The sequence below is a fragment of the Sphaeramia orbicularis genome, chromosome 12 (genome assembly GCF_902148855.1).
Source record: "Sphaeramia orbicularis chromosome 12, fSphaOr1.1, whole genome shotgun sequence".
Lineage (NCBI taxonomy): Eukaryota > Metazoa > Chordata > Actinopteri > Kurtiformes > Apogonidae > Sphaeramia > Sphaeramia orbicularis.
In genome coordinates this window covers 81,146,357-81,173,961 of record NC_043968.1, presented here as the reverse complement: position 1 = coordinate 81,173,961, position 27,605 = coordinate 81,146,357, and the positions used below count along the sequence as shown (strand labels likewise).

Sequence of the window (27,605 nt, the reverse complement as noted above, 5' to 3'; positions counted from 1 at the left end):
TTTCTTTTTTGTTTGGCTTTTTTTCCTCCTTTCCTTTTCAGTCTCACTTCTCCTTTAGCTCTGACCTCCTTCCAGTCTCTCCTTTGTTTGACTTTCCTCCACACACAGCTCTCAGGTCTGTCTCATTTAGAAGTTTCCCTCCTCCCTCCTTACCAGTGATGTCACTGTTACTTCCTACTTCCTGCTACAAAGTATTTGTTCTGTCAGTTGAACCAGACTTGTTTGTTAATTGACAAATATATTGTGTAATTACAGGAGGTTTCACAACAAAACTGTTGAATAAATGTATTTTTGTGAATGTATAACATGTATAAGCACTGATAAACTGTCCAAATACAGTTTTTATCAGTGGATTGGACAACTGAGTCTCACTGAAAATTACTTATATATATATATATATATATATATATATATATATATATATATATATATATATATATATATATATATATATTTATAGGGAATTGGATTGTTTTAATACATGTAAATATTCTTGATTAAACATTATAAAGTCAAAAATAAGCAAAATCTCATTTAAAGTTAAGGCCAGAAACTGTATTTGAATTATGTAAAATTACTGTATTTTTATGAGATGGTTATTTTCTGTTATTTAACAGTATTTTTTCGGCGCCCCTGCTGCTGGAATAATACTGTTTTATAACTTTTTTTTTTTTTTTTTTTTTACAGTGCAATCTGTAGCGTTGAATGAATTCCCTGTCATCCAGTGTTTGCAGAATCTCCCTCCTGCCTCTTCCATTTGGTCCTCTGCTGAAGGAACTCCTCTTCCCCTTAAAAGTCCTCTACCTGCTCTGAACAGATCTGACCTTAGGAGCTCTCTTAAAGGCTCAGATTCTTTAGGAATAGCTTTTATCTTTACTAGGATCTACTCTTCATTTTTGGGGGAAATTCTAAGAAAACATCATAATTCTAAGAATTTTCGTAGAATTTGGAAACTAGGAGCAACTCTGCACTAAGAATCTATAGGAATACAGGCCTGTTTGTCAGATGGAGCCTCCAGGACTAGAAACTGGATCAGCGCTCTGTACTCAGTTTAGTCCATTTTCCAGACTCACTGGGGAGTCTGTCTGAAGCACAAAGTGTTCAGACCAAACAACTGCAGCAACAAATCTCATCCTCCATGGAATCAGTAGATAAGACAATGATGGACATCAGATGTGGTGCATTGAACTATCTGAGTGAAAAAAAAGGCTGAGGCTCCAAACCTTTAATATCAGCTGATAAAAGGAAAAGTCACTGACAAGTGTCCTGTTAATGTTGAGAAAAAACACAAACTAAAGCTTCAATTCAGATGCTTTTATTTGTCATTTTACATCTGATGAAAAATGGACAATAATCTGCATGAGTAAAGGATTGAGTTTGATCTGCATTTATTCAAACAAAAGCATCAACATGTGAAAAAACAGATGATTTTCACATGAATTCACTCTTTGTTCAAAGTCCAAGTCCATAAAATGGACTCATGTGTGAGTGTGATCTTTAACAGCAGTAATTCCTCCTCATATGTGGCAGACACAGCAGGAGTTTTGGATGGAATCTACAGACATGTGGATTGAAAATGCACAGACTGAGTGGATGTGTTTGAACAGGATGACGGCGCCCTCTTGTGTTCAGCTGCTGAAGTGTCCATGAAGGAAGACACACACACATGACACTCATGAGCCTTTAGGACTCAAAGACTGGAATTCCACTGAGAAACAGCTGTTTATGCAAATGGACATGGACACAAAATAAAGGGAGAATATATGGAGAAAAAAGACAATTGGATGCAACATTCTGTCTTTCTTCTGTAAATGCGCTTCCTTTACTGGAATTGTCATTTTCAGTCTACAGTCCTAATCCTCTCACTGTGGAAAAAATGCACACAGATGAGTTATTGTGGAGGCGTCGTCTTCATGAGCAATTCTTCTGTCAAACTACTGGTTGGATTCATTTCTAATTTTATAAACATAGAAAGCATCCAAGGAAACAAGACAACTGTTGAAGAACTGAGGCTGATTTATGTTCTTGGTGTTTCTAAATGTTTGTGTATTTGTAGAGCATCAACTCACACACAACTGTGTTCAAATGACACTGATTTGAACACAACCATTTTATGGACACTACACAACTACACAACACAACTACACATCACACAAACACACTGTGGATACAGGCCACAGTCTAAATCCTCCAAACAGTGGTTCAGTGAATGTGGTTTTGAAGGTGTGCAGGTGGATCAGTTTGTCAGAGGAGACTCTGTAGAAGGACACAGATCCAGCAAGACAGTCCACATACACTGAGACTGTACCAGAGAAGGAGGAGGAGGAGGAGGAGGAGGAGGAGAAGGACTGAGGGAGGTATGTGCGTTTGTTGTTATGCCAGACCCTGTATTTACCTCCATAACACTCCAGACTCCAGGACTGATCATTTCTTCCAAACCTACAGTCTTCACTGTATCCTTTCCTTCTGATTCCTCTGTAAGTCACTGATATTTCAACCCCTCCACTCCACTGGACCTCCCAGTAACAGCGACCAGTCAGACCAGTTGAACACATCACCTGTTTCCAGTACTCAAATCTTTCCTGATGATCAGGATATGACTGAACCTCCTCCACTCGTTTCACCTTCTTGTTGTTTTCAGACAGTTTCAGTTCTCTGTTCGCTGTGTTTGGATCCAGGGTGAGTTCACAGAAATCTGATGGACAGAAGAAAACACAAAACAGCTGCAGTTATTGATCAGTGATCAGCTTATTGACTGACAGTCTGATCACATGACTGGGTTCAATTCAACTGTTATTGATGGATGGATCATGTGTGAGTCTGACTCTGATCAGTACTGATCACTAACAGATCAATCCAGTGTTTTCTAGACAGATCTGTTGTTTCTGAGCACATTTTCACCAACAGACGTTCAATAAAAAAAGAGTGGATTTGATTTTCCTGTTGGATTTTCCTGTTTGATTTTCCTGATCAGAAACAGCAGATTCAACATTTCTAAAGGACTGGATTTTCCTTCTTTGTCAAACAGAAAATCAAATGGTATTGAACAGATTTTCAGTTCTTGACACAAACACAAAGAATGGGACAAATGATGGATTTGAGCCCCAGGTTTGGATCAATTCAATATGTGAACCATTAAAGGAAGTGTTGAAAAGAACAAGTGAGTGGAAGTGTCCAAATGTGTGCATGGATTTGATCAGAGCATCATCCAAACAGTCCAGAGAGAGGCTGGATGGAGCTGACACACAAAACCATTCTGAGGTTTATGAGCAGGAATCTGCATTGAAGACAACTAGAGGATGGAGCCAGTGTTCAACATGAAGGTTGAATGTTTGTGTCATGGTTTGGACTGGGCTCACATGTCCCAACAGCTTCAGGGCTCTGATCAAATGTGTGTGTTTACAATCATGTTGACAGCAGGAAAAAAAACAACAACACAAATGGACCAGTGAAGGACGGCCCACTGGAACCAACTGGTTTAATGGATCCAGCACAGGATTGAAATGTGGAAATGGACTAAAAACACAGATGGGACAAATGTTGGATTGAGTTGATGAATCCAAATAGAAGAGACTGGACCCAACTATGGACTTTGATTGGTTTGTTTTATGGTTCTGATGATTTTGTGTTTGGTTGAATTGTTGTTATTTTTGTGGCTTTAATGGTTTTTGTGTTGATGCAGTGGTTCAGACAGACGTTCAGAATGAAATCCATCCATGTTCAGATGGAGAATGGCCCCTGGATTATTGTTTGTCCATTTCATTCTTTGTCCCACAGTGACAGTACAGACTGTAAATCTGCAGAAAGACACTAGAGCTCTGATCTGCACTAAATAGTCTGGGACTGGACCTGAGGACTCACTGCTTAGGGTATGTGGGTCCTTGTGGTACCAGTCCTGACCAATCAGCTATCAGCTCATCCTTCCACTAAACTGACTGTCTTCATGAACACCTCAGATGTTTAGAATGTGGAACCAGGTCCCACTTTGGGTTCAGGTTGCTTTGAATCCATCTAATCAAATCACACTTACACTTCCTCGGACCTGGTTTCAACCATCGAACTCCAGCAAGATCCAACCTGAAAGGAGGAGGAGGGTCAGAGAGGTCAGCTGGAAACATGGACATTCCATCACTGTGATCCACTGAAGCTTTTCTGTTCACATCCACTGAATGGTTCCTTCTGAATCACTGACTGAGTGTGTTTGTCTGTGAACATGGGCTGGACCTTCATACAGGATGGATCCCAGCTCTGACAGATGGTTCCTGTCAGCTCTACCTGTTCTATCTGCCTTTATCTGTGGATGCATCAGCTCAGTCCATACCTGACAGTGTCCAGTCTCCAGTGTGGATCCTCCACTAGAGCACACAGCTCCTGTCCTGAGGCTCCTGGATGGTTGTAGCTCAGGTCTAGCAGTCTGAGATGGGACGGATTGGACTGTAGGGCTGAGACCAGAGAAGAACATCCTTCCTCTGTGATCAGACATCCTGACAATCTGCAACACAAAACATCACATCCATCAACTGAGGATGGAGATGAGTGGAGTTGGAGTCATTGAACAGAGTCTGGGAATGCATGGGACTTCAGCAACAGGACTTCAATGTGTAAAGTCTATGAGTTCCAGACTCTGAACACACTTGAAGATCAGTAGAACTGGTCTGGAGTTTAACACAAACAACCACTGACAAGTTCAATCCATCCAACAACTGCAGACAAACATTGAAATGATGTGTTGTGTTCTGTGTTGAACCCTGACCTGAGAGTGTCCAGTCTGCATCCTGGACTCTTCAGTCCATCTGACAGGATCTTCACTCCTGAATCCTTCAGGTCATTGTTGCTTAGATCCAGATGTGTCAGACTACAGGAGTGGGATCTGAGAACTGAAGACAGAGCTTCACAGCTTCTGTCTGACAGGTTACAGCCACTGAGTCTGGACAAAACAAAAGGCATGAGTATAAAGTTATTGATCTGGTTGAAATGATAGATCCATATTTGAGATGTTTGATCCAACTGTTTGTTCTCACACAGCTTTGTTGGAGGCTTTGATGATGTGTTGTGTTCTTTATTGAACCCCTAGGGCGTCCCATTTTTGGGACTTCTTTTCCCATCAAGCTCTTAATTTGACCAGTTCATCTCTTATATATTAGTAACTCCCAAAAAAATTTCGGCCCAACCTGTAAAGTCTTAAACCCCCCCCACTGCCATCTTTAGGGTGCCCGTCAGCCAAGTGCAGAAAACCTGGCCCTACTGGGAACAATTTCAGGTTCAGTGTCTTGCTCAAGGAAACTTTGACATGAGAACAGTTGGAGCCAGGATTCAAACTGCCGACCCGTTGGTCATTGGACGACCCGCTCTACCAACTGAGCCACGGCCGCCCACCCTTTTCTGGAAAAAGAAATCTGGTACCTGCTGAACTGAAGAAAAGGGAGGGTACCAGATGGGTAATCTAGGATCACATGTTCTCCAGTGAAAGCCCTGAGTGCATGTCTGTGAAATAAGACTAGGCCTAGTGTCAAATGACCTTGACCTTGTCTAAAATCATGTGACCTTTGACCTGTACATGATTTGAGACCTTCATAAACGACAGTAGCATCCCCCAAAACCTCTAATATGACATTTGCATGAGCAAATATGGAAGAACTAACCCACAAATACATGATTTTCTATTGAAAAATGGGTTTTCTGCACTCAGCTGACGGGCACCCTTAAGATGGAGGTGGGAGGGGGTCTAAAACTTTACAGATTGGAACAAATTTTTTTTGGGACTTACTAATATATAAGAGATTAACTGGTCAAATTAAGAGCTTGATGTGAAAAGAAGTCCCAAAAATGGGACGCCCTATGAACCCTGACCTGAGAGTGTCCAGTCTGCATCCTGGACTCTTCAGTCCATCTGACAGGATCTTCACTCCTGAATCCTTCATGTCATTGTTGCTTAGATCCAGATGTGTCAGACTACAGGACTGGGATCTGAGAACTGAGGACAGAGCTTCACAGCTTCTGTCTGACAGGTTACAGCCACTGAGTCTGGAGAAAACAAAAGGCATGAGTATAAAGTTATTGATCTGCTTGAAATGATAGATCCATATTTGAGATGTTTGATCCAACTGTTTGTTCTCACAGAGCTTTGTTGGAGGCTTTGACCACTGGCAGCAGCCTCAGAAGAACCTCCTCTGAACCACAGTATTCCTTCAGGTCAAACACATCCAGGTCTTTTTCTGATGACAGTAAGATGAAGGCCAGAGCTGACCACTGAGCAGGAGACAGTTGTTCTGTGGACAGACGTCCTGATCTCAGGTACTGTTGGATCTGATCCACCAGAGATCCATCCTCCAGTTCATTCAGACAGTGGAACAGGTTGATGCTTCTCTCTGCAGACACATTCTCACTGATCTTCTTCTTGATGTACTCTACAGTTTTCTGGTTGGTCTTTGAGCTGCTTCCTGTTGGTTTCACCAGACCGTGTAGGAGACTCTGATTGGTCTGCAGTGATAGACCCAGGAGGAAGCGCAGGAACAGGTCCAGGTGTCCATTTGGACTCTGTAAGGCCTCGTCCACAGCGGTCTGGTACAACCGGACAGGTTTGACCTTTGATAGTTTAGACCAAACACACGTTTGTTGTTCTGAAAGCAGATTGACTCCAGTGTTGGTGAAGGTCTGATGGACATGAAGAGCAGCCAGAAACTCCTGGACACTCAGATGGATGAAGCAGAACTTCTGGTCCTGGTACAGTCCTCTCTCCTCTTTGAAGACCTCTGTGAACACTCCTGAGTACACTGAGGCTGAGCTGATATCGATGCCACACTCTGTCAGGTCGGATTCGTAGAAGATCAGGTTTCCTTTCTTCAGCTGCTCAAAGGCCAGTTTTCCCAGAGACTCAATCATCTTCCTGGTCTTGGACTCCAGTGTGGATCTGTCTCAGATCTTTCATCATACTTGACATTCTTCAGTTTGGCCTGAACCACCAGGAAGTGGATGTACATCTCAGTCAGGGTCTTGGGCAGTTGTCTTCTGTCTGTGGTCTTCAACACGTCCTCCAGAACTGTAGCAGTGATCCAGCAGAAGACTGGGATGTGACACATGATGTGGACGCTTCGGGACCTCTGGATGTGGGAGATGATTGTGTTGGTCTGTTCTTCATCTGTGAACCTCTTCCTGAAATACTCCTCCTTCTGTGGGTCCTTGAACCCTCTGACCTCTGTCACCATGTCCACCCACTGAGCAGGGATCTGATTGGCTGCTGCAGGTCGTGTGGTTATCCAGAGGCGAGCAGAGGGAAGCAGGTTCCCCCTGATGAGGTTCATCAGCAGCACATCCACTGAGCTGGACTCTGTCACATCAGTCAGGATCTGAGTGTTGTTGAAGTCCAGAGGAGGTCGACACTCATCCAGACCGTCTAAGATGAACACCACCTGGTGGTCTTCAAAGATCCAGATTCCTGCTTCTGTGGTTTCAGTGAAGAAGTGCTGAACCAGTTCCACCAAGCTGAACTTCTTCTGTTTCAGCACATTCAGCTCTCTGAAGGTGAATGGAAATATGAAGTGGATGTCCTGGTTGGCTTTGTCTTCAGCCCAGTCCAGACTGAACTTCTGTGTGGACACTGTTTTCCCGATGCCAGCCACGCCCTTTGTCAGCACTGTTCTGATTGGTTGATCTCTGTCAGAGGGTGTTTTAAAGATGTCTTCACATGTGATGGTTGTTGGTGGTCTGTGTGGGTTCCTAGATGCTGTTTCAATCAGTCTGACCTCATGGTCCTGGTTGACCTCTGTAGCCCCTCCCTCTGTGATGTAGAGCTCTGTGTAGATCTGGTTCAGGAGGGTTTTGGGGTTTCCTGCTTTAGCGATGCCCTCAAACACACACTCAAACTTCTGCTGCAGGTTACGTTTCAGTTTCCGCTGCTGAACTCCAGACTGACTTCCTGAATGCAGACCCAGATAAAACCATCAGTCTCACAGTAAATCCAGTATTTTCATCTGTTCAGTCTGGACAGAATGGTCTTACTGCGGTGCAGACGCTCAGCCAGCTTCTCCATCTTCAGCCTCCTCAGGAAGTTCACTGTGATCTTCAGAAAAGCCTCTGAGCTCCTCCTCTGCTCTTCGTCCTCATCACTCAGACTCTCTAAGGTTTCTGGGTAATCTGTACTCAGAACGTGGTGGAACTTCTTCAGTTCGTTCTTCACAAAAGTGCAGATGTTCTCCTCCAGCAGCTGGAACACAAAACATGATGAAAGAGCCACAGTCCAGCCATGGACCAAAGCTCAGGTCCATGTTGGACACAGTGACGTCCACTGGTCTGAAACCAGCAGCAGGACATGATTGGACAGAACAGATGGACCAGGAGATGCTGGACATGTACACACCTGAAATATGGAGTCCAGCTGAGTCTGATCCTGTAGACCAGTGGGAACCTCTGAGCTCTGCTGCTCCACTCTGTGGACCAAACATCAACAATGAGCTCACATTATGTCTGTCCACACTGACACCCACAGGTGGACACACCTGGATGACAACATGAGTCACATGACCCCCTGTAGTGGGAAAGGTGTCCTGGTCCTGCTGATCCCAGAGAATCCACATGTGAGTGAGTTTGGAGCTGGTCAAGCTGGTCAAGGCGTCAAAAACAGTGGAAAACTGAATTCAGTCCAAAGCACTTGAAGGTTTTTACCCTTCAGCTTTAATTTCAATACATCATCAGCAAACATGAACCAAAACAGGCCATCCATCATCAACTCAAACCCACTCCACACCATACTCAACCAACCCAAGAAAAACTGAAGACAGCTGAGGCTTTTGTACACAGTGCTGCCTCCAGTGGAAGGAGATAGAACAACTATACAAGCATTTACACACACAAGCTATAAAACAGTGAATGATCCAGGACCAAAACCCAAACTATACTCTACATAAATATATATACATACACAACAGGACTATCCAACACTAAAATACCAGACCCAAATATAGACAGGAGTATTTCCATGAAACCATCAGCTCAAAGCCCTGCTCAAACTCACCTGTGTGTGCATCACCTGGGTGGAACTAGAACTGGTCCATCAAGCCCCCGGGGACTGTTTGGGCCCACAGACCATTCCCCCAGGAACACCACACAGGTAAGTTTGTGTCTACCGTGCATTTATCAGTTTTATATGAATCCTTTTCTGTGGGTACACGTCCAAACTCCTGCTATATTCAGTATTTCCTTCATATTCGGCTTCTGTTTGGAGCTCTAGACAGCGTAGAAACCCAGCTCCCACGGCTGGGTACAACTCCTTCATCATAGACGTACACCGACCAACGGTTGAATCACTTTATAAGTACTTGAATAAATAGTTGTCCCTAACTAAACATGTGTTGTTCCTTTCCCCCTTCTGTCCAGACTAAACCAGTTCTCTTTAAACATCTTCCTTTGTCCTTCAATAATACAATCCAGTTCTCCCCATGCTGAACATGCTAACGGCGGCTCGTCGTTCCAGAGCTTCACACTCACTGTTTGAGTTGATCAACAGGTTTAGTTGAGTTCAGTTGATCAGGATCCCCATCAGACACATCATGGCAGCAGGACTGAACTGAGTTTAGTCACAGAAATGTCATTTCAGACACTGAAGAACATTTACTGAACAGTCACTTTAAGACTAAACTAAGGGACACCTGTCAGCCAATCAGAATGCAGAAAGGTCAGTAACCATGGAGACACCTCTGTGTCAGGAGGGAACGTCAGTGTGGTTAGCAGTTCTAACATCTATTTTATACTCATGAAACCTTTAGACAATAAATGATGTGAAGAATCTGAAAATGAACCCGTTCTAAACCTTCAAACTAAAGGCAATATTTAACCCTTTGATGCATGAATTAGAAGAACCTTAGGCAAGATTTGTTTTTCCTCAGTGTTTTAATTCCTCTTTAGACATGAAAAAAACAATGTGACTGAAATTTTTTTAATAAACTTATTTTTAATGGAGTTCCAAAAATGTCCACTCAGCTGGACACTATGTGTTTAAATTAAAGCAAAGAAACATGGATTTAAAACACAATAACAGGAAGTGATACTGTGTGAAAACTATGAAATAAAAACATTTTTCATGCAGCTAATCTGATGTTTTCTCACATTTGATCATACTCTAACACTAGTTATTACTCACTTCATGGAGATAATATGCAAAAAAAAAACCAACTATTTGTTTAAGAATACTGTTAATTACAGTCTAAAAATGACCAGTTGGTTTCCCCTAAACATGTGAGTGCAGATCAGGTTTATGTCACATCTGCCACCAGACATTAATCTGGTTTTGTCTGTCTTGTGTGTTTTGTCTGTCACTTTCTGTTTTATTTTGTTAAGTTCTCCTCATGTGTCATGTCTGGTGTCTTTGCTTCCTTTCCCTAATCAGTTCCACCTGTGTGTGATTACCTGTCCCCGCCCTGATTTGCTCCACCTGTGTCTCATTGGCTTCCCTCCCTCTTGTGTATTTAAGCCCTGTGTTTTCCCCTGTACTGTGCCAGTTTGTGTTGTCTCATGTGTTACTTACCAGTGTTTTTTGGATCCTGTTTGTCTGTCTGCATGTTTTTGACCTGGATTGTTTTTCTGGATCTCCTCCTTTCTGCCAGACCCCTGTCTTTGCCTTTTCTGCCGTTTGCCTCAACGTGTGTTTGACTTGTTGCCTGTTTTTCTGGTACGTGAGCTTGTCTAATCCCAATGTACGATTGCCTATCCGTTTGCCTCACCGTGTATGACCTGGTCTGTTTTCTGACATCCCTCTGCTCTCCCCTAGTCGGATACCCGATGTGTGTTTTTGGTCCGGGCTGTGAGGGTCCGTCTCCGGTTCGCCTCACAAACCCTGAGAAGAACCCTGATCTCTGTAACCTCAAGAATTTGTATTCTAACACAGTCCTTGACTTGTCAGTTAAACTTGTGCTTAATAAACACTGTAAACTTTTACGTCTGCTTCCGGGTCTTGCATTTGGGTTCAGTCACGGTACTCAGATCGCTACAGTTTATAGAGAAGAGCACAGTTCCAGTAATGGTCTGAATGTCAGTGTATGAGATGATGCATAAGTGTTCACTGTGTTGGCTCATATGCAAATAAAACAACAAAACTCATGAATATACAAGAGAACAGCTGCAGAAGAACTGTCCACTGGAGTGACCAGTATGCATGAAAGGGTTCATATAGATTTAAGAAACAGTCGACACATCCAACGTTTACATCAAACTTACGTCTCTGTGGAAAAGAATAGTGGGTTTTCCATGGACCGGTCACTCCTGAAGGACACACAACTGGGTCCAGGATCAGATCCAGAGGACTGTGGTCTCTGATGGATCCTGATCATCAGGAAAACAGAGACAATAAGAAAATGATCAATACACTGAAGATCAATCAAGTCTGAATCTGATCAGAAAACTCACAGATCAAAGATCCGTTCGATCAGGATCATTGAGTTCATTCTACGTTCATCAGGTGATGAATAATGATTGAGTCTAAATCACTAATGTAGTTCCTGTATTTGTTGGTCAGATGTTCTTCAGTCCAACCAGGTGAATCTAATGACAGACTGTTTGGACCCGTGTGTCCACAGACAACCATCAGATTTGCACCCAGCTGATGGATAGACCTACGACTGGATGGAAACATGGCACTGAAAACTGAAGAGGAACACACACAACTCTGCATCACATGAGGGAAACCCAAACCCAGTTTCCTGCTGAGTCCTGGAGGATCCGTTCATCCATAGAGTCTGTGGTCGGATCAACATTTACATACAAGTGGTTTAGTGTGGCACTGGGGTCTAAAGGTCTGAATGAGGACCACCTACGCTGACTCTGATGAACCATCCTGTTGGACGTCAATTAACCAGCCCTTGGAGTCAGTACTCTTCATGGAAACACAGCTGGGTCCTTGTCCTGGTCCAGGTCCTGGTCCTAGTCCAGGTCCAGGTCTGTGAACAGTGATGTCAGTGGTTTTAGTGCTGAGCTCTGACATGGAGAACAGTGGAGGACACATCCAGATGGTGGTCTCACCTCTGAGCTTTGGGGGGTCTGTCAAATCCAGGTCCAGGTCCTGAGGGGGTCCTGTAGGTGGTCTTTGGTGGAGGGGCTCCCTCCTCTCTGTCCTCACACTGATCCATTCTGCTGAATCCACATCAGTCACACGACAAACCCTGAAAACAGCAGCGTTTGAGACGTGGTTCTATGATGGAGAAGAGTCCCATGTGGGCCAGCAGGTCATAGATAAACCAGACTCTGGGTTTTGGACCAAGACCTGCATCCCACATCTCATATGGTGTGTGTTTAATGGAGATGTGACTTCATGAAGGTGTTTGTGGTGAGTGTGAGTTGAAGTGTCATGGCTGATCCATGTGTGTTGGTTCTGCTGTAGTTCTACTGTCAGACCACTAGATGTTCTCCTGGAGCTGATGATGAGACCTGAAGGGAAGGACAAGCACAGCTGATCCTCAGAGTCTAGGAAGAAAATCCAACAGGAAATGTTGAAGATGAACTGGTTTAGTCTACTGGTTTACAGTCTGACCAACACCATGTGATGATGGTTTCTCAGATTTCCGTTCAAACCTGAAGGACTAAACTGGTCCAGACCAGAGGTCACATGACCAGAGGAGATGTTCAATCACCTCTAAAACATAAACATCAGGTTGTGATTCTGAACTGTTCACTGCTCATGTTCTCCACTGGAAACCTGCCTAGAACCTTTAATGACACTAATGTTCTGTAGGTTTCAGGGTCTGGACTCAAACCTGAACATGTGGTTTATTTGGACACAACAGCTGATTGGTTTAGATTTAACACCTGAGAGTGACGTCAGAGGTCAAAGGTCAGTGTGTTTGCTCCTCCAACAGGAGTTCTCATATCTGTGAAATAACTCAGCTGTTCAGAGGAACACAAACCAGGACAGTGTGTCTGTCAAATCCCACAGTTTGTGGTGTTTTGGTCACATGATGCTCAAACTGTTGAGTCTGTGCGGTTCATTCAAAGCAGATCTGGATCCGTCTATTACATGTCCCACTGAAATGGACTCAGTCCATATTTTAATCTGGTGTCGTACACGTTTCATTTCCTTCTGTTTACAGACCTACTGTAGTCCAGCTCTTTGATCCACACTGATCTCATGAAATCCTGTTCTATGTCACACCAGTTCTTCTGTCATTTGGCTGCTATACGGACGAATTTTTGTCATTTTGTTATTTTGTTATTCAGCGCCATATGATCACGTGTCAGTTTACGCCAAGATCTCCAGTTCACACAACCCTAACCCTCAGTGTGTGGTGTTTTACACAGCGTGGACCAGAGGTTGCTTTAACAGAAAATATTCCGTCATTGACGGATTTTTTAAAAAATGACACAAAATTTTGAAGGCTGTCGGCCATTTTGACAGATTAAAATACTGAGGGTAATCTACCAAAGAAAGTTTCACACAACACTGTGAACAGAACCTGCTGCAGGATCGCTGGTCTGTCTGTCTCTGAACAAGTCATCAAACATTCCATAACAGCCTCCTACCTGTATAGAACCAACAGCACCACTGTTCACCTCTACACTGAATACAACAGCAGTACTGCAGTCACATGACTCCCCGTTAGTCCACCTGTAGTAGACCCCTGTCCAGTTGGTGCCAGTGTGCATATTAATCAGTCTTGTGTTGTTGTTTCATTGACTTTAGCCAAAATTATATGCTTCTTTGCTAGTGCCAAATGTGCAGACAGCCGAGTCTCCTTAGTTATTTTAGAAAGCCCAGTAAATGTGATGGCATTGATAAACGCAGTGAAAAAAGAGGGACTGATGTGATGAAGGATGACGGACAAGCAAGGTATACACCAGTTCTGATGGCATTTGGTGTGTTATATGTACGCATTTTCTACCTTTCATGTGTTATTTGATGGCATGTCCATTTGTGCCCAGATCTGTGGTTCATATAACCTGAACCCTAACCCTCAGTGCATGGGATTTGACACTGTGTGAACAAACACAAGGAAAGTTTAGAATGTCCACAGATAACACACCAAATAAAAGTGGCGTATATAATTATGCAAGTCGTGATATCACGTTGGTTTATCAGCCAGCAGCAACTACAGCTGCTGCATCATTGAGATGTTTTTGAACATTAAATACTACGAAATATATCTCATTATCATTAAAAATAAAAATTTGAACTGACGGATAATAATGTTATGACGGAATTTTTATGACTGTCCGTCAAAATGACAGACAATAAAAATGTCTAGCACAACCTCTGGTGTGGACATACACGTGGAAAGCTTATAATACGAACAGAAAACACGCCAATTAATGCCAGTTCAAAGTGGTTTGTATGTTTATGTGAGTCGTGATGTCACGTTGCTTTGATGCTCAGCCCTGGTTTGAGTATTTGAAATGATTGTGTCTGAAGTCATGTTCCGTTGACATTTCCCAGTTGCTAAAATCGTAGAACCCTACACGTGCTCTAATGGTGCATTCCAAAGTGTTGGGAGGTGGAAGACTCCGACATCCAACCAGATAAAATGCATTGGAACGCCTGTCGAAGCTGGAGGTCCTAGTTGCAAAGTGGGACCAGATCGAAGTACGCCGACCTCACTGCGACGCATGTGTGTAAGTTCGTAATGATAAAAAACAATGTATCATTAGCTCATCTGTCATTTGTGGTCTTCCATCTGGTTTGCGTATATGAGAACACTGTTCTGTCCACAGTCTTCAGTACCAACACAAATAGGAGCTTAGATCTGCCATCTCCATATTTGTTTGTGTTCAACATGGATGGTCTGGAATGCTTTGAGGTGGATGGACTTAACTCCAGGTGCCATATATTCCACCTCCCAGCACTTTGGAACGCAGCATTAGAACATGGACTCAGTGTCAGCTGGTCATCCACCACACCCACCTCAACACTAGAGGGGGCGGAGCCTTTAAGCAGTGCCCCACACTATGGAATGACGTTGCCAATCACTTTAAATTGTGTTGAGTCTTTTCCAAAGCAGCTGCAGACCTTATTGTTTCCACAGGCTTTGAATGAGCTGTGGGTTTTCAGACCATGTTCTTTAGTTTTTCTGCCTGTGGACGGAGCTGTGTGTCTGTGGATCCTACTTCTGATTTGACTCTAAAGCACTTTGTCAATTCTTGGTGTGAAAAGTTCCATATAAACAAACTTTACTTACTTACTTCTGATGGATGTGGGACAGGGAGTCCAAACCCTTACGGGGGTTCAGCTGGTCCACAACCACCTGAGGCTCAGAAGTGGTTCAGCTACAGAAACACCAACAGGAAACACTTTGAACCACTTCCTGTGTTTAAGTCTTTCTCCACCAGTGATGAGATTTTCCGTCAATCCGTGTTTTCACTGAGGAGCAGAAACAATGACAGACAGGAGGAAGATATGAGAGACATTATAGTGGACATTCAAGGAGAAGACAGTTAACCAGACGTGGGACAAGACTAAGGACACCTAGTCCTCATCTGTTAGACAGTGTGAGTTCAGATTGTGACTGTGGACACAGAACAGATTCAACACAGATGTGGTTCAGCTCTATAATGTCAGCGGGGACACAGGTAAGACACTGTTTTATTTGGCTTTTGGATGAAATAAATAAATACATATATTCATACCAGTGGTGGCTGCTTGTCTTTCAGAGAGGGGAAGCTCATTGTCGGCTTATATCAAAAAAAAAAAAATAAAAAATTCAAGTTATTTTAACATAAATTCGTCCCTCCGTTCCTTTTGAAGAAAATGGTCAGTGACCTTATTATACCAAGTAAACAAGAAAATGCTGAAATTATGTTGAATTGAAACAAGGAACTACAATGAGTGTGTTTTATTTACAGTGCAAGAAATGAACAAGTCATTTCGTAGTGGTTTCTCTCTTGATTTCACAACAGAATGTGTGACGGTATTAAACTGAACTGTGTCAGTGAAGGAGTAGATCTGAAAACAGCTGTCAATCAAACGGGATTCAGCCTTTCGACTGATCCTCCAATCAGCACATGGAAGCCCGGCGTCCAGCCCGGCCAAGCTCCGCCCACAGCTCCATTCACCCCCAGAGACACCGAGCGTCCGGGGGCGGGACAACATCGTGGCATCCAGTTTATAGTCAGTGAAAAAACCAGTTCCACTCAGTCCCATTGAAGTGCATGGACGCTGAGCGTCTACGGACAAATGCACTGAGCAGAGATCGAATGAGAAAACAGAGACGAGAATAGAGGAGAAGTGAACAACATCCAGTCTGATGATTTGTGATAAAGCTGATTCTGAACGAACTCGTCTGTGAGATGAACGTGTTCTAACACATTTGTTGTCAATGAAATGTCAACACAACCGAACAGATTTAACCATTTAATTTTTGTAATTTTAGGGGAAGCTGAGCTTCCCTTGCAGTCTGTGAGAAATCACCTCTGATTCATACATAGATAAATAACTAGATGTCCATAGAATTATTTACAGATGGAACACAGCAGGTGGTCCAACAGGAGGATGTGGTGCAGCCAAGCAAAGGCCACAAATCTACAGTATTTAGTGCATTTGTTTCTTTTTTTTCTTGAAAATGAGGAAAATGGAAGTGTTTATAACAAAAGGCTAAACTAATATGTGGAAGACTCAGAACTGATGTATGTAAATATGTAAAGTTTATAAAGAACCTGGTGCTTTAGGAGATGTTCGGTGTACAGTCTGGTGTGGTTTCCCCTAATATTTTGTGGAATGATGGGATATCTTCGAACTGTTTGTTGTTATTAATGTTGTTATTTTATTTAGTGATACTGAGTACAGTGTTACTGTTTGTCAATAAAAAAAGAGTAAAAAATGTAAAATGAAAATCAGTTTTATCTTGAAAAACAATATCTTTGAAAAAAAATGCAATTTTCTCAGCTTTTTGCTCAAAATTTTGTTTTTTTCCTGAAAATGACCAATGTTCAAATGTTTATACCTCATGAACAAATGAAGATAGGATAAAATACTTTTGTGTGTTTAAAAGTTTAAGTTCTGTTCTTTCTTTTGATGTATTCAGTGTTCACATACACCTAACACTACATTTTCAGTGGGCCTTCAAAGATTAGTGAATATGACCAAAACAGGCTGGCGCTGGTTTGGAACTCACTGTAAAATGCTCTGGCAGAGAAAGAGTTAAGTGTCCGTTTCTGTGGCGCAGCATTAAATCAAACCATCGTCACGAAGCACCTGAGTTTCACATCCACCGTTTTGAACGGAATGACTGTTGATTTGATCTGGACTTTTACTGATGGTAAACACACGGTCCAGTCCAATGGAAATAGTCCAGAGGAGTTTTATGAACCAGTGAGGAGAAAAACCCTGAGCCTCAGAAACATCAACAACACTGAGTTCAAGCACTGAGCTGCACATCAGCTTCTACTCTGAGGCCTGGTCTGATCACAGTCACTTCAGACGGACTCCAACACATGGATTAAAGCTCCTCCAGTTTCTGCTGTTTCTACTGAAGTAAAGAACCCACAGTGAAGGAGGTGAGAGTCAAACAGGTCCAACCTTACCTTCATGGAGAGACGCACAGACTCACAGCTGCTGTCGTTTGGAGAGGAAGGAGAAATTAAACTAACATGAAGTGGATGAGAGGAGGAGGAGTCAGAACAGGTTCCACCAGGTTTTACATTTTTGTACCTGATGGACTGTGGTGACTGTGGGAAGGTGTGGTTGTGTGTTGCAGATTCCAGTCCAGTCTTGAACTTGGACTAATATTAGTTCAGTCTAATCCAGTGGTTCTCAAACTGGGGGGCGTGAAGGCTTGCCAGGGGGTCATGGGATCACTCCTGGGGGTTTTTGTTTTTCTTTCTTCAGGTTAGAACATGGATCAGGTGGAGCTCATGTTTCAGTGTTGGATTGGTTCCATTTCCATAAACATTTTCCAGACTGAAATGTTCATAAAATGTGAATAAACTGATCAAATCTGACCAACCTGAAATGTCTAAAGCAGGGGTGTCCAACTCATTTTAGGACAGTTCCACATTCAGCCTAATATGATATAAAGTGGGCCGGACCAGTAAAATAATATAAACAATAGGATAAGAACTTATGAGGAAAAAAAGTAAATTCCGTAATGAAAATGTTTGCATCTACCAATTGTACTTGAACATAACATGAACAAATATGAACAATCTGAAAATTCATTCGCAAATTAAGTGCAATGTTAACAGTATTCCACCTCAGTTTATCATTTATACATGTGAATCACAACTTAGAGGTCACAGTGGATCTACAAATACACAAAACATTTAATAACAGGCAGAATATTATTAAAAGTCCACATACTTCATTTTTGTGAAATTTTACAGTTTTTTATACTAAAAGAGACAAATTTACAGTTTTCATTATTTATAGGTTATTATGATAGTCTTTTACTGGTCTGATCCACTGTAGACTTAAATGACCTAAAGTGATTTTAACCTTGACTGTTAATATCTTCAGTGTAATTTTTGCAGTTCACATATTCATCCCTTTGGTGGGCCGGATTTGGCCCCCGGGCCGCATGTTTGACACCTGTGGTCTAAAGTAAATCCAGTGGAACTGGACCAATATTCTGCCTGTTATTAAATGTTTTGGGTCTTTGCAGATCTAATCTGTACATATAGAAATGATAAAGTTGAACCAGAATATTGTTCAAATTGCACCGATTTTTTTTAGAAGAAATGTCTTTTTTTTTTAGTTATTGTCATTTCTTTTGTTTGGATAGTTTGTGCAGGACACAGCGTTATAAAAACAGTTTTGTTCACTTTTGCCATCACTGAGCTTAATAAGAAATAGTGACATTGCACTTTATTTACTTATTTTAGTCATTTATCCTATTTCTTTGCTCTATTTATTATTATTGTGACTTCTAATTTTTAACTTTTATGTTCTTATCCAGGTTTTTATACCAAAGACTGTTTTTATCTTCTTGGAGTTTTTATTGTGTTTTATTACCTCTGCCAAGGAGGTTATGTTTTTGTTTTGGTTTGTCTGTCTGTCTGTTTGTCTGTCTGTGTGCAAGATAACTCAAAAAGTTAAAGACGGATTTTGATGAAAATTTCAGGAAATGTTGATACTGGCACAAGGAAGAAATGATTAAATTTTGGTGGTGGTCGGGGGGTGGGGGGGTGGGACTGATCTGCCTTGGCGGAGGTTTACGCTCTCTGAGTGCTTTTCTAGTTGCATCTTGTTTTTATTTACTTTATCTTATTTATTCATTTATTTAATTCTTTTATTTATCCATGCTGCTATACTGATGAACGGTGGAACACTGAGCACTTTTTGTCCTGACGCTCGATCAAGTACCTGCTGAACACGTTCAATGTGTGTTTTGTTGTAATGCCAAAAGCTATCACTGTGTCTGCAAAACAAATCTACCCACAGGTACAAATAAAGGAACCTTCAACCATAAATGCAAATACTTTCATAATTTCAGGTTGTTGTTTTTTTTGCATTAAACCATATAAAAAGTGAGTGTTTGTCATTGTTGGTGGGTTCTTCTGTTCTTCTGTGACTGGTTGTGATCCACTGGAGATCCAAGTGGGCTGAATGTGGAACCTGAACATACATGAGTGGGACGTCCCTGGACTAAACCAAACCTCTGTGCCACCGTTAACCCTCTGTTCATCACTGTTCCTTCTGTTTCTCCTCAGTTGGATGAACGTCCATCAACGTTCAAATCTTCTGATATTAGTCAGTGTTTCCTCCTAAATGTGTTCTAGATCAGGGGTGTCAAACATGCGGCCCGGGGGCCAAATCCGGCCCTCCAAAGGGTCCAATCCGGCCCCTGGGATAAATTTGTGAAATACAAAAATTACACTGAAAATATTATCAATCAAGGATGTTAAAATAAAGTGAGGTTAATTAATTATGAAGTGGATCAGAACAGTAAAATACTATCATAATAAACTATAAATAATGAAAACTGCAAATTTGTCTCTGATTTAGTGTAAAAAATGTAAAATTACACAAAAATGTTCACATTTACAGACTAGTCTTTTACAAAAAAAATGTGAATATCTGAAATGTCTTAAGAGAAGTATGTGGAACTGTAATAATATTCTTGTCAGGATCTGTGCCTGTGTGACCCTCAGCTCCTCCTTCTCCTAATCATCATCATCTGACTCACCTGCTGGCGCTGCGTGGCTGCAGCCAATTACCTCTTGCCTATTTAAGGATTAGGTTTGCAGCCATGCAGCGCTGGTTCATTTCTTTCCATTCCACTCCATAACCTGGACATTTATTCATCTTATCTACGGACTCTGACCCAGGTTTTGTATGTTTTTTTTTTTTTATGGACTCTGTCTTAGCTTTTGTGTTAGGTTTTCCGTTGTTTGGTTTTCATTGTTTGTTAAATAAACTTGTATTTTTTCTCTTCAGTACCGTGCATTTGAGTCCTCTCTTTTCCCCCGTTGTGACAGAATGGACCAGCCATACCTGGACTCAGCCGGTACTGAAGGGACCCGTTTTTTTGTTTTTCCGTGTTTTAGTTTTTTATTCCTGGTTTCGTTCGTCTTTCCTTAATTCTCCTCTGTACCGTCGCTCCGCACTTCCCTGCCCCATATCCGGCTTTCCCGAGACTTACCTTTGTCCTCACCCTTGTCCTCAGCGACGGCGGCTCGGTCTCCTCTGTGCCGGTTGTTTCGGGAGGTCCCGGAGCCGTCAGGTGCATACCCCGGTTTGTTCTCCCGGTGTATCTCTGTCCCCTGTTTGTTTCCTGCCTTGTACTACCGGCGTTCCCATGTCATGTGGGGCCCTGGACCATGTTGAGTCCGGGCTCTCCTCCCGTATTGTTTTTTTTTTTTTCCTGTGTGTTTCTGTCTCTCGTCTGTTTCCTGCCTCGTGTTTCCAGTGTCCAATTCCTTGTGGGGACCTGGCCCTTCGTGGGGTCCGGGTTCTTCTCTTGTGTCTTTTCCTTCGTGTGTCCAATGGTTTCAGTAAGTTCATTAGCTCTGATCTGTCTGTCCATGTTAGTTTGTTTGTTCTGCTTGTTTTATTCGTTCCTCCTTGTTTCTCTTTGTCCGTGTGTGTCGTTTTGAGTGTATTTCTCTGAGTGTATTTCTCAGTCTGTTTCTTAGTCTATGTGTGAATTTTCTAGTTTGTGTGTGCTTCTTTGTTTCATTTCTTCCTTCTCTCGTTCTATTTTGTTCTCTGTCGTGGAACTTCTGTTCTTTATTGTTTTCAATCTGTCATTCCTCTTTGTCCTTCATTTCTGTTAGATTTTTTTCCTGTATTTCTGCTAGATTCTGTTTGTCTTTTCCCTGTTTCCCCCTTCAGCTCTGTTTCTTTGCAGTTCATGTTCTTCAGTTCCATTTTATCGTTCTCATCATTACAGTACTGTCGATTGTCCCTCTGCCTGTCCGTGTCTTTGTGCCTGTCTGTCCGTGTTCCACTGCTTGGCCTTTGTTCCCTTTTCCTTAGTACTACCTGGAGGCTAGTATGCCGTCTGGTTGTTTCCCCTCCTTGAAGTCCGGTGTGGCATAAAATACGGACCTTGTAAAATATGGACCTATTTGGAATTTGCGCATGCGCAAGCGCAGCCTTACCGGATGTCAGGTTCAGCGAGGCTTATGAAATAGTACCTTGCGAGTAGAATTGTGCGCTTTTGGGTTAGGATTAGGGGTTAGGGTTGGGGTTAGGGTTAGGGGTTAGGGTTAGGGGTTAGGGGTCGCTGAACCTGACATCCGGTAAGGCTGCGCTCGCGCATGCGCAAATTCCAAATAGGTCCAAATTTTACAAGGTCCGTATTTTTTCCCACACCGGTTCCATCCGGCAGCGTTCCTGAAGTCCGGTTCCGTCCGCACAGCGTTCCTGTTTCCCCGTCTCGGCCTCGCTCTTTGTGTTCCCCGTCTCGGTCTCCGTTTCCGTAGTCCTGTCTGCCCAGTCTCAGTCAGCCCGAGTCATGGGTCCAGCCATAGTCCAATTCCAGTCGATGTCTGTAGTCCAGTCATTGTCCGGTCTGTCTTGTCTCAGTTAGAGTCACTAGTCCAGCCATATTCAGTTCCAGTCAACGTCCTTAATCCAGCTGGAGTCCTGTCTGCCACAGCCCTGGAGGTCCACGAACCAGGGGATTTTTTTTTTTTTCTATGTCCTGTTTCGGAGTGTTTCTCACATCCTGGTGTGGAGGTTTTTCCACGTCCTGGTCCGGAGGTCTATCCTGAGGCTCTTCACGCCGCGCCACCGGGAGGTGCTTCAGCCTGTCTGCCCTGTGGTTCTTCATGCCCCTTTGCCAGGATCCCCTCTACACTCCAGGATGCCTTGGTCTCCGTAGGGGCTTTTCGCATCTCTGGGGACGTCAGGATGCCGTCCCTTGAGGGGGAGGGTCCTGTCAGGATCTGTACCTGTGTGACCCTCAGCTCCTCCTTCTCCTAATCATCATCATCTGACTCACCTGCTGGCGCTGCGTGGCTGCAGCCAATGACCTCTTGCCTATTTAAGGATTAGGTTTGCAGCCATGCAGCGCTGGTTCATTTCTTTCCATTCCACTCCATAACCTGGACATTTATTCATCTTATCTACGGACTCTGACCCAGGTTTTGTATGTTTTTTTTTTTTTTTTATGGACTCTGTCTTAGCTTTTGTGTTAGGTTTTCCGTTGTTTGGTTTTCATTTTTTGTTAAATAAACTTGTATATTTTGTCTCCAGTACCGTGCATTTGAGTCCTCTCTTTTCCCCCCTGTTGTGACAGTTCTCCCTGTTATTTAATGTTTGGTGTTTTTGTAGATCCACTGTGATCTCTAAGTTGTGATTCACATGTTTAAATGATAAACTAAGGCGTAATATTGTTAACATTGCACTTATTTTACTAAAGAATTTTCAGGTTGTTCATATTTGTTTATGTTATGTTCAAGTACAATTTGTAGATGTAAACATTTTAATTACGGAATTTTAAGTGTATTTTTGCATATATTGTAGGATTCTTGAGCATAATTAAGTGTATTTTTGGTGTATTGTAGGATTTTTGAGCATAACTAAGTGTATTCTTGCGTGCATTGTAAGATATTTATTAAATATCCTACAATACATGAAAAAATACACTTAATTATGCTCAAAAATACAACAATACACACAAAAATACACTTTATTATTATTTAAGCATATTTAAGTGTATTCTTGTGTGTGTTGTAGGATATTTAAGCATATTTAAGTGTATTTTTTATTTTACAGAATGTACTTTTTTCACTCTAAAGTTCTTATCCTATTGTTTATATTCCTTCACTGGTTCGGTCCACTTTAGATCATATTGGGCTGGATGTGGCCCCTGAACTAAAATGAGTTGGACACCCCTGTTCTAGATCCTCTGAGTTGTCATCAAACGCTGCCGTCCCATCATACGAGGACTTCCTTCTACCACGGGTTCCTTCAAACCTCTGAAAACTCCAGGACAAACCCTTCAGTCCTGACTTCCACTACTACCTGGACACACTGACCAGTCTGTAGTCCTGGTCCTTCCTAGACCTGAACCCTTTCTACTGTTCACAGGCTTTAGTTGGAACACATGGGAGGAGCTGAAGGATCCAGGATTTGGATTGGACTCCATTGGAGACTGATTTCAAGATGAACGGATGAAACGATAACACAGAGAAGACGACACCTCGGAGAATCCATCATCCAACGTCACTCCCATCAAACACACCACCATGAAAACCAGGTCAACCACACAACAGGACTAAACCAAAAGGACACCCCAAGACGTGGTGGGCCATGAAGCCACCGGCGTTAACAGTCCCTGTGTGGACGGTGGGATGTTGGACAGCGGTATTTCCTGAGGAGGAGACCACGGCTTCAACACCAGCTCTGAGTCCACGTCCACACATTTGTTCCAGTGGCTGTTGGAGACGTAGGCCTTGAGTTTCCAGGACAGATGGTCTCAGGAGGCTTTGGTCCCACTGGCTCAAGTGGATCCAATGGTTTCTATGGAGGGTTTCAGGAATACTGGACTCATATTGACTGTGGTTCTGGGTCAGTCTGGATCCAGAACTGCACAAATCCGACCCAGGCCACTTTCATATGTGCTCCTAAATCCGATATCTGAAATTTTGCAACGTGACTTCAGTCTGAACGGCCAGGTCGCATTTATCCGACCTTTACGTCATTGAAATGCGACAAATGTTACGATTCTGCGTCCCAGGAGTGTTACTTCCATAAACACAGTGTGTGTCTGCGTGGTCACGTATTATGTCAGGACCTCTTTTGCACATGTGGGTCACTTCAGGGTCACATTCAGTTCAGACTCAAAACTGACAGAAGTCGCATTTAATGTGGAATATGAACGACACACACACACACAAAAAAATCGAATTTCACCAAAAAATCTGAATTGTGCATTAAACAGTTTAGATCAGTAGACCAGGGGTGTCAAACTCATTTTAGTTCAGTTCCACATTCAGCTAAATTTGATCTGAAATGGGCCGAACCAGTAAAATAATAACATAATAATATATAAATAATGTCAACTCCAAATTATTCTCTCTGTTTTGGAGTGAAAAAAGTTAGTTTACATTATGAAAAGGTTTACATCTACAAACTATCCTTTCCAAAGATGTGAATAACATGAACAAACTGAAAAAATAAGTATAATTTTAACAATATTCTGCCTCAGTTTATCATTTCCACATGTTCATTATAACTTACAGATCACAGTGGATCTACAAACACACAAAACATTATAATAACAGACAGAATATGGTTCAAATTGTACTTACTTCCCTTAAGACATTTCAGGTTATTCACATTTTTTGCAAAATTATACTTTGTTTTAGTGTAAATACATGAAAATATTTATATTTACAAAGAGAAACATTTGCAGTTGTCATTATTTCTATGTTATTCTGATAGTATTTGACTGGTCTGACCCACTGGAGATTGAATTGGTCTGAATGTGGAACCTGAACTAAAGGGATTGTTCATATTTTAGTGTCATTTTTGCATTTCACAAATTCATCCCAAGGGCCGGACTGGACCCTTTGGCGGACCGGATTTGGCCCCCGGGCCGCATGTTTGACACCTGTGCAGTAGATGGTTTTGGTTGCCAGTAGGTGTTTGGGTCTTTATGGGTTAAATAAAGGAGGAGTTTTAGAAGCAGAGGACGTTCACATTATCCAATCAGCATGTTGGATTTATTTTGGTTTCTTTTGTCTTTGTAATAATCGAATTCAGCTGAAGTTACAGAAAGCAACGATTTTTTTGGACTTGTTTGATCTTCTTCTGTCATTAGATCTTAATTTCATTGTAGGTTTTGTAGTGTGTGATGATCTCCTGTATGCTGATGATCCACAGATGTTCAAACAGAGCAGGGTCTGGACACTATTACTGCAGAATGGACAGGAGAACACCATCCAGCAATGTTCACACTGATCTCAGAGCAGTTCCACTATCAACTTGTTTTCCTTTGGAGCTAACAGAGCATCGTCGCTATGTACCAAGAAGCACGAGTTCCACTACACATGAAAACAGCGACACGGATTTGAATTATGAATGATTGAATTATGAGAACCTTAGTCAAGATTTTTTACCTGAGTGTTTTTATTCCTCTTTAAGTATGAAAAAAAAAAACAATGCGATTGAATGTCTTTTAATAAACTTATTTTTTTGTGGAGTTTCAAAAATGTCCACTCAGCTGGACACCATGGGTTTAATTTTTGAAGCAAAGAAACATGTATTTAACCCTTTCATGCATGAATTATGAGAACATTAATCATGATTTTTTCCCCCCGTTTTTATTCCTCTTTAGACATGAAAAAAAATGCAATTGACAGCTTTTTATGAACCTATTTTTCATGGAGCTGCAAAAATCTTCACTCAAATGGATACGATGCGTTGAATTTTTGAAGCAAAGAAACATATTTGCTGATATACAGTGAAAACTATGAAATATATACACTTTTAATGCTTGTAATCTGATGTTTTCTCATATTTAAACAAACTCTAATACTAGTTATTACTCATTTCATGGAGATAATATACAAAAAAAAACATTTTGTTTTAGAAAAAAATGATAATTACAGTCTAATAACAATTGATTTACACTCAAACATGTTAGTGCAGATCAGGTTTATCAAGAACAGCAAAGTTACATATGCATAAGTGTCCACTGTGTTGGCTGATATGGAACTAAAACAACAAAACCCATGAATACACAAGAGAACAGCTGGAGAACAACTGTCCACTGGAGTGACCACTATGCATGAAAGGGTTAAATGGCAATGTCAGAAAGTGATATATCGTGTGAAAACTATGAAATAAAAACATTTTTCATGCAGCTAATTGGATGTTTTCTCACATTTTAACATACACTAACATGAGTTATTACTCACTTAATGGAGATAATATAAAAATCATTTGTTCCTTGTGCCAGTTTTAACATTTCCTGAAAATTTCATCCAAATCCTTCCATAACTTTTGGAGTTATCTTGCTAACAGACAGACGAACAGACAAACAAACAGACAAACCCAGATGAAAACATAACCTTGGCCGTTCCTTCTCAGAGGAAACAATTAGCAATTCATTTCCACACAAACATGTTAGTGCAGATCAGGTTTACCAAGAAAAGCACAGTTCCAGTAATGGTCTGAATGTCAGTGTATGGGATGGTGCTGTGTGTTGGCTGATATGGAACTAAAACAACCAAACCCAGGAATACACAAAAGAACAGCTGGAGAATAGGTGTCCAATGTAGTGACCAGTATACATGAAAGGGTTCAGTCTGAAAAGAACTGGGAACCAGTCAAACAGGTGCTTGTTCCTGTGGTGGTTTGGATTTTAGCGACACCCTGTGGAATGACAGATAATTACAGGTTGGTTTTTTTTTACTAAATAACCTTTGAGATCATGTTTATTTTTTGATTTTACAGTCATTCTTACTCTTGCTCATCATTATAATTTTTCCTTTGAATGCCTACTTGTATTTTCTGCTGAATCTTATGATTATTGTTAATTTTGTCATTTTATTTTGTTTAGCCAGGGAAACCCAGTTAACCCATAAGGACCCAGTGCTACTTTTGTGGCAGTTCACAAATGAATTTTTCTCATATTTACCCTTTCTTAAATGATTTATCACCATTTATTGTCATATTATCCTCCTTATTTTGCGTTTCTTCAGTGAAAATTAGATATTTTTCTAGATTTAATTCATGGATCATGTAGATGTTCATCAAAGTTTAAAGGAAATGCAAAAGTTTTTATATCAGAAACAGGAAACTGAAGAAAAATGGACTTTTTAAGCAAAACCTCTCATTAACTGAACATTAACAAAAGGGGGTCGACTCAGCAGTCATGTGTGGATTTGAAGGATCCACTGAAACTGCATTGGAGACAGTTAAATGGAACTGCCCACTGTGGGATAAATAAAGTTATCTATGTATTTACACACAGACAGAGTCCACTTCCATTTTACAATATAGGATAAAGTGACATTTTGTGTTATAAAGACATTATTTGCTCAAATATAAACTTCGGTGAAATATATAATCAAAAAAAAAACATCACAAAATACAAAACAAAATGAAGAAAATGCAGATATAGGGGAACTGTCTCTTATAATGTATAATGACTGTATGTAAACACACCCAGGACACAATAAAATGTGTAATAGCAGCTCTAGTAATACATTACGTAAGCCTAAATGATAGATAAATATAT

At 41.6% G+C, this 27,605-nt stretch overlaps 1 protein-coding gene across 1 annotated transcript in view; it reads right to left on the bottom strand.

Annotated features, from left to right (window-relative positions):
- Positions 1–1,817: 1,817 nt before the first annotated feature.
- LOC115429154 (protein NLRC3-like) overlaps positions 1,818–27,605 on the bottom strand; it is a 45,779-nt gene continuing 19,991 nt past the window's right edge. The window contains 7 exon segments of the mRNA XM_030148401.1: positions 1,818–2,695; positions 4,031–4,077; positions 4,754–4,927; positions 5,851–6,024; positions 6,119–6,893; positions 6,896–7,915; positions 7,999–8,194. Of these exon segments, the coding sequence (XP_030004261.1) occupies positions 2,142–2,695; positions 4,031–4,077; positions 4,754–4,927; positions 5,851–6,024; positions 6,119–6,893; positions 6,896–7,915; positions 7,999–8,194 (2,940 nt within the window). The 3' untranslated portion in view covers positions 1,818–2,141.